Source organism: Girardinichthys multiradiatus, chromosome 3 (genome assembly GCF_021462225.1).
Source record: "Girardinichthys multiradiatus isolate DD_20200921_A chromosome 3, DD_fGirMul_XY1, whole genome shotgun sequence".
Classification (NCBI taxonomy): Eukaryota; Metazoa; Chordata; class Actinopteri; order Cyprinodontiformes; family Goodeidae; genus Girardinichthys; species Girardinichthys multiradiatus.
Genome location: NC_061796.1, coordinates 5,114,421 through 5,122,130, shown reverse-complemented (window position 1 = coordinate 5,122,130; position 7,710 = coordinate 5,114,421). Strand labels below are relative to the sequence as shown.

Genomic DNA, 7,710 nt, shown 5'->3' with positions numbered 1-7,710 from the left:
TTACCAAAAATATGATGATTACACAATAATAATTCTGTGTCACCACATGAACAGAGCCCATTTACAGTTTAAAAGTTCAGAATGTCCATAATCTTCAGTGAGGTGGTTGATGAGAATTTTAATGCAGAAAAGACAGAAGTCACTGTTTTTGGTCCCAACAATACAAGGTTAGAGATTAGAACTAGACTCAGTTAGGCTATAGACCTCTGACCTTGTTAAAAGCCTTGGTGTTGTTGCGGACTCAGAACAAGATTTTACCATCCACATGAAGTCTTTTATGTCACATTTTCATCATTTGGCAGGATCATGATCACAAAATCCTTTTATCTTTTTTTAAGTAATTTTGTATAACAAATTTGCAAATGCTTTACTGTCTTAATTTTTGGATGTGATGGAGGCCTTAAACAAAATCACAGATTAATACCAACAAACCCTCTGATTAAAAAAATGTAAAATGGGATTGTGCATTTACTTAATGAAACTCAAATGTTGGTCTTACATAACACAATATTAGGCAGATGGTTGTGATGATTATTGCATCTTATGTGACTCTTCACTAAAATAAAGCAAATTATATAAAAACAAAAAGTTGGAATAAATTTTGATGCATTAACAGGTGTGCTATGAATAACATTCACCCTCTTAGTATTGATGGTGTCAGACTGTTAGCAGTTTTTCATCAGAATGGAACAAAGTCATGACCTTTTAATCTCCTACACATTTTGTCACCCTGGATCTCTCATTAGCGATCATGTAGTTTACAGCAAATTTGAACCTACAGCTGCTGGTAGAGATTATAAAGTTATTTGTGTGTATTTTTTGATCTAGCCTAAGTATAATGCTCATGAATAAAATGCCAAATAAAGGAAGCAACCAGTAGATTGTTGACTTGTTTTGTTCACACAGGCATGTTTCAGCCCATTTGAGGAAGTCAGACGTCATTTCCCTAAAGCACAAATTGTTTTCACATCATCTTCTTGAGTACACAAGGCACATGAAAACGACCAGACCAGGTATGTGGAGCTTGTCTCTCACACCAACTTTCTGTGCCTTGTGTGGGTTTCTAGAACTTTCCTTTTTATGCCGAAACCATTCAAAGTTGTGTAGATGCTGCTTTAGATTTAAAATACTCATCTGCTGTATTCATCTGTTTATACAAAATGAGATTTTTAGAATTTAGTTCCGAGAATTTAAGCCATTTTAAGATTAAATGTTGGTGCTTATTTAAAAATATGTTGTAAATGTTTGTTTTTTTCACTTACATTTGATCTCCTTTTATCTAGTCTTTGCCCAAATGCCCACCCAGTAGTTTTTGACTAGTACAGAAGTTTTTTTTTTGTGGTGCAACTATAAAAGTTTACTACATGACCTCTGACACAGTTTTGGGGATTTATTTATAATGCTGCTATGAAATACAGAGAAACTAAAGGATATAACTGTGAATGTTTACTGGTTGAATTTATGTCTCTGAGTCCTGTTCCTCGATGTTTTGCTTTGCAGACTTAACAGAATCAAACTGATTTACAAAGTAATGGCCAACAACCTTATCACTCTGCTGTTTCTTCTGTGCAGTAAGTGTCATTTCACAGTTTTGCTGCTCTGCACTTTGCACAGATTGTCTTCATACTGAGGTGGTCTGCCACAGGAAGATGTAACCACACTCAGTTAGATGGAAATTTGAGAAAAACGCCTAAATATCACCAGTGAAAGGTTTCAGTTCGGGTGTGTCCTTGATTGTTTCTTTTCTTTCTTTTAGACCTGACTGCAGCCCTCGCAGGTATGTACATTGCACAGAAGATAAACACAATCCTGAGATTTGAAATGCATTTTTGCAATCTCATAATCAGCAAAAAATAAAACAAACAACTATACAGCTCCAAGACCAGAAAAAATCCAACTTAATGAATCACTTTTTCCATCTCTCATTGTCTCAGTCATCTAGCAACCCACTCCTTTTTTCTGTCACAAATTCTGTTTGTCTCTGTTTGCCAGACAGCAATGTGTCTTGCTACAGAATCGAGCCAGGGACAATAGCAGGCATCATTTCTGCAGATTTGTTGCTGACTCTTATTATTGTAGTTGTCACCTATCGATGTGCCAGCTTACGGCGTGAGAAAATAGACAAAGGTAAGGCACTGAGGGCGAGATGAATAAATTATCTATGGATATTCTACATGAAGGTGTAATATAATTAAGCTATATACCTGACTACTTGTATAATGCTGATCATGCCCAATTTTTATTTTAATTGTTTCTCTTTTTGTTCATCTCTTCACAGCTGACAAGGTTTATATGAATGTTCGGGCCAACGTCAAGAACTTAAAATAATTTTTTTTTATTTATCATTAGCCTAAGGTGGTTGCTCTCTGTACTACCTTTGCAATATTGCTATTTTTAAAGTACCTTTCATAATTTATACTCCTGGTAAAGATGTGTAAACCCCTGTAAAAGCAGATCAAAAGTTGTTGCTCTATTAAAATCTTACGTGGAAAATATTGCTGCCGTTTTCCATCAATGAGCCTTACATCCTCCTCCGTGTATGTGTTGGCAGGAAATACTCGTCAAGCCTTGTTTGTCACTCTTCTAGTTGTTGTAAACATTTTTATAACTATAATTTCAAAGATATGGGCAAGGTCTGGTGAGCAGCTATTTACATCTGGCATATTTGAATGTCATGTGCTCTTATCTTTCCCATTTTGAAGAGCAGTGAAGAGAAATTATCTTTAGTGTCACATCATATCTGTGCCCCAAGAAACCAGCCCGTAAGTTTTGTGATGCTCTGATTAACTGAAAAAAATTTTCAGTTTAGTTTCCTTCATGTCATTGTTAGGGGCACCACTAAGAGTGACACCATTAATTTTGCTTAATACAATTATTTTCAATGATTGTTTTTTGTTTATTATTATTCTCAACTGAATAAATCTACTCTAATGAAAGGTTGGATTTCTAAAAAAAAAAAAACATTTAGTGTAAAATTATGCTGCTGCTGCAATAAAAGAAGAAATTGATAAATTTGTTAATATATTTTACCATGGGTGTTAACAATCATGGAGAACTCACATTTGTAAAATACTATCTTAGAAATAATGACATTTGCTAAGGTTCCTAATTTTTCTTTAGGTATTTTAATCACCTACTAAATACATTTTATTTGCCATATTATATTTTATTTAGTCAAAGTTATTAAAGGTGAAAATAATTATTTTATTCTTTTTTTTTATATTTTTGCAAACTTTGTAAATAAAAGGTGTTCACGTGGAATTGTAAGTGTGTCGATAAAGGAAATAAACAACGTGAACCGAGAAAATGTTGTTGAGTGTTGTCAATAATCATTATATATTGGGTATTACTACTGAACAGCACCATCTGCAGATAGCTTTGGGCATAGATTATCTTAGACAAAGCAGGCTGAAAATGAGTTATGACATTTTATAAAGAAGATTTTGACAGTTTCTGTTTCTCTGTCAAACTATTAAGTTGTTATTGTAAGAATTTTCTGATCTCAGATTTTAACTCTCATCTTTGTCAATTTCTCAAACCTGTGTCTGGTAAGTTTGTTTCACTTGAACAAATCAGTGGAAAGCAAGTCTTATGTGATCAGTATGAAGTATTTCTTTCTTGAAGGACACAAATCAAGTTTGATAGAGCAGAATCAAAGAACTGAAATTAAACCATACGTGTTTGTTTTATTTTGGACTCCTCAACACCTCAGTTTATTCCTGAACCATTTTACTGATCATGTTAAATGTTTTCAGCAAAACCTCACAGATTTCTTTTCAAAGATCTTTGCTGCAATTTATTTAAAAATTATTTTGAGTTTGCTTAAAAATTTCTTGATGCAAATTTAGAGATTTGTAATGTTTTGTACGTTCTATTTTTTTTCTTCTCTGATCCATCACTGTGGTTAACAGTGACCTTTGAGCATTGCAGCTTGTTTTGGAGACCGGATCAGATATCTTTCTGCTATGGTGATCAAATCCTGCAGTGAAACCGCTGCTTGGACAGTCTTATATCTCGGTATTATCTGGCTGATCTGCCTCTTTATTGTCTACACAGTTTGTTCATTTTGTACTTGAACAAAAGAAAAAACCTATCGTGGAAACTCATGCCTTATCTGTCAGTTTTGCCTCACTATTTGTCTAACTTTGGAGAGAACCAAACCCAATTTGTTTATTTCCACAAGTCTGACTTTCTGTTGATATGGTTAGTTTAAAAGACAGCATCCAACTCTGCTAAAGTAACTGCAAAAATGGTGCGAGCTTTAATTAATGGGTTGTAAAATCAGTAGACGTACTACCACGACTTTTGGAAATGATTCATTATGTTCTTTGAAGTGTTCATACATTTATTCCAGAAGTACATTCCAGAAATTTAGAGCTCAGTTGCCTTAACAGAGACCAACATATAAACATAAAAACTGAAAAATAAACCAAAGACTAAGGTGTCCTGAGAAAAATGAACAGGATTAACATTTTACAATCTGACAAAGAATTCAGATTATTGGTTAATTACAGCTATATCTCAAAATATTTGTGCATTTTGAATAACAATTGTTTTTTGTTCACTCATTTCAGAATGTGCAGCTAATCTATTAAACAGATTCAATACATATAGTATTTAAATTTCTTACCCCAAATTTATTGAACACTATGTGAAAGCATAGTTAAAGTTCAAAATCACTTTTTGTAAAATAGATTTATTAAAACTTATTATGATGAGAAAGAGCTAAATAAATACTAATATTATAAAATAGAATCTAAATCTTCATGAAAGTGTTTATTCTCTCATTTATATTCAAATATTCTGTCAGCTTTCTTACAGACTGATCTTTCAGATATCCTGATGATACAAGATAAATGCCGTTATAACATTTTTATTGATTCAACCAGGTTTTATTGGCTATTTTCATGTATTAGGATTTTAGACCGACACAAAGTAGAGTTTAATTGAAGAGTGGGGAAAAAAAAAATAAGAAAACTTCTTCAATAAAAATCTGGAAAGTGGCATGTATTCAGCCCCATTTAGTATAATGCTACTAAATCTCCACCTTAGGTCCTCAAGTTATTTTAATCATGTGAGTTGAATCAGGAAAACATCTAAAACATGCACTATCCATGCCTTTTAGGACGTACTTTGGATAACACCAGCCTAAATCCTATCCAGTGTAACCAAATGTCTTTAGACATGATAATTAACTAGATCACATGTGTGTAGTTTAATCTCAGTATAAATACAACTGGTCTGTGGCGTTCTCAGATGTTTGTAAGAGAAATGTGTGAACAGACCAAGGAACACAACAGACAAGTCAGGGATAAACTTGTGAAGAAGTTTGAAGCAGGGTTAGGGTTAAAACAATTAGCTTGGAACTACTTAAGAACTGTTCAGTCCATCATCTGAAAATGGAGAGCAGGCTGCACTACTGCAAACCAGCCAATTCATGGCTGTCCACCTAAAGTGATCAGCTGAGCTAGGAGAGCACTGATCAGAGAAACAACCAGGAGGCCCATAGTAAATCTGGAGGAGCTGCAGAGATGCACAACTCAGGTGAGAGAATCTCTCAACAGGAAAACCTCCAGCCGTGAACGTCATCTGGCCATTCCTATGGTGAAGCATTATGCTGTGGGGAAATTTTTCCTCAGCAGGGACAGCACAAAAGGAAGAAAGAAACTTCTTATTTGTAATAAAATAAACAACTTTGAAATAAACATTCTATAAACATTCCCTTCCACTTCACAATTATGAACTACTTTGTGTTGGTCTAACACATTAAATTTCCCAATAAAATGCATTGAAGTTTATAGTCGGGATGTGACAATAGTTACGAATAGGCTCATGTGTCTATGAATAATTTGAGAAAGCACTGTATTTGATAGTTTTTTACAGATATAACATTTGTTTTTGGATCATAAAAAGATGTGTTTCCAAACAAAAGCATTGAACACAAGGTTTACTTTCATTTTGCTGACAGGACAGCGTTGCTACAGATAAAAGCTGCGGTCGAGGGCCTTCAGACAAGGAGGCAGTGACAGCGGCCAGCCACCTGCACCCAACCACACAGGATAAGGAAACTCTCCATTTGAAGATACAAACACTTTTATTTTAACACGATGGGCGTGATAAAGTGACCTGATGCTGCTGGCTGCTGCTGCTTTTTTAAAAATTATTATTCTATTTAAATTATAATATAATATCGATCATGGTCTGAATCCTGGAGATGAAATTGAGACTTTCTGTTCTTGGGTAGACCAGTGTTACAGATAATACATGTGATAGAAAAGAGACGAAACAGAAAGACCAACTTCCTCTTCTGTCACTGGACTCCCTCTTCGTGCTCCTCCTTCTTTTACAGACTCTCGGTTTACTAAAAAACCTCCACCCTGGTAATAATACTGGCCGTGGAGACTGGAATCCTCCGCACTCGGATCCCCAGCATCTTTTTTAGGGTCACCACAAAGCAGCCTTTTAACAAAGCACAAAACAACTGCTGGTCTTTGGATTCTCACTTCCCCCTCAACTGCGAAGATGCCTGATGCTCTGTGTATTGTGGGCTCCATGTTTGGTGAGTCATATATATTCACACTGCCAGAGAGCAAAGGTGTAGATATATGTGGACTCTGAAATTGTACTACCTTTACGTGTTGCAGGCTCAGAGGAAGGACAGCAAGGTAGATGTCCTCAACCTTTTGCTTCAGAGATACGCAGTGATATGATGCTTTGCTCTGTTTCAAATCCCTTTTTAAAATGTTTCCTCACAGAATGTGGCCCCTGCTACCTGATAAACATGGGCTCTGTGTTTGGTATTATTGCTTCCGACATTATCTTGACCGTCTTCCTCATCATCTCTGTGTTCTGCTTCGCAAGTCGCCGCAGGAGAAGAAGGGAGCAGGAGTCTCATGATGGTGAGCCTGTGCATTTCTGCACATTTGTTTTTTGATGTTTTGTGTTTTTCTCTGACTCATGGGGAGTGCATTAATCCTTTACCTTGGTGTAAATAGGTAGAAGAAATCTGCCTTCATCTGCTTCAAAGAAAATGACACCAGAAGTCACGGAGTCTCCATACCAGGTAAAATATTAAGCCTTCAAATTAGAGAACATTAATTGAATGTTTTTATAAAAATATGTTTGATTTGTTTACATTACTTTTAAGGAATTACATGGAGTCCAGTCAGATATCTACAATGAGCTCCGACACTTTAAGAAATGACAGGATGTGGAAAGCTGTAAAAATTCCCAACATTAATGTCTGCAACTAACTTTAAAATGTGTAAAATAACTGTGTCTAATAATCCTTTGTATACATCTTGCTTTGTAACTTTTAATTCAGCATAATTCTAATGATAAACTGTGCAGTACCTGAATGTTTTTTTATGTAGATGATTTATATTGTGCTCAATGAGAATGTAAAGTTAAGCGTGACATTCAGTGCATGTTGCGTTTGTACAATTTGTTGTATTTAACAATGAGTAAAGCCCAACTTTACAATCAATGTTTAGCCTCAGACAAACTGGTGAAAATCGTGAAAAACTCATATTATTTACCTTGATTACGTTTTCCTTACATCGGCTTTTATTACAAGCAGCCTGTTCTTGCTTTACACCCAATACAAGATCCAATGAAAATCTCATATATCTTCACATGATCAAAATACAAAAACTGGATGCAATGCTTCTATTTGGAGGTAATAAAAAATCCCTAGCATTATCTGTATTT

General features: G+C 35.0%; 2 protein-coding genes across 2 annotated transcripts; both read left to right on the top strand.

Annotated features, from left to right (window-relative positions):
* The first annotated feature begins 965 nt into the window (after positions 1 to 965).
* On the top strand, positions 966 to 3,307 carry hcst (hematopoietic cell signal transducer). The gene is made up of 5 exons (XM_047361569.1): positions 966 to 1,013; positions 1,501 to 1,571; positions 1,757 to 1,777; positions 1,993 to 2,127; positions 2,279 to 3,307. The coding sequence occupies exons 2-5, from the start codon at positions 1,532 to 1,534 to the stop codon at positions 2,326 to 2,328; spliced, it is 246 nt and encodes an 81-aa protein (XP_047217525.1). The 5' UTR covers positions 966 to 1,013; positions 1,501 to 1,531; the 3' UTR covers positions 2,329 to 3,307.
* A 3,016-nt stretch (positions 3,308 to 6,323) lies between these two features.
* LOC124865680 (transmembrane immune signaling adaptor TYROBP) lies at positions 6,324 to 7,707 on the top strand. Its single transcript, XM_047360995.1, has 5 exons — positions 6,324 to 6,559; positions 6,645 to 6,665; positions 6,756 to 6,899; positions 6,996 to 7,063; positions 7,148 to 7,707. Exons 1-5 carry the CDS (start codon positions 6,523 to 6,525, stop codon positions 7,202 to 7,204), a joined length of 327 nt encoding a protein of 108 aa, XP_047216951.1. The 5' UTR covers positions 6,324 to 6,522; the 3' UTR covers positions 7,205 to 7,707.
* The last annotated feature ends 3 nt before the right edge of the window (positions 7,708 to 7,710 follow it).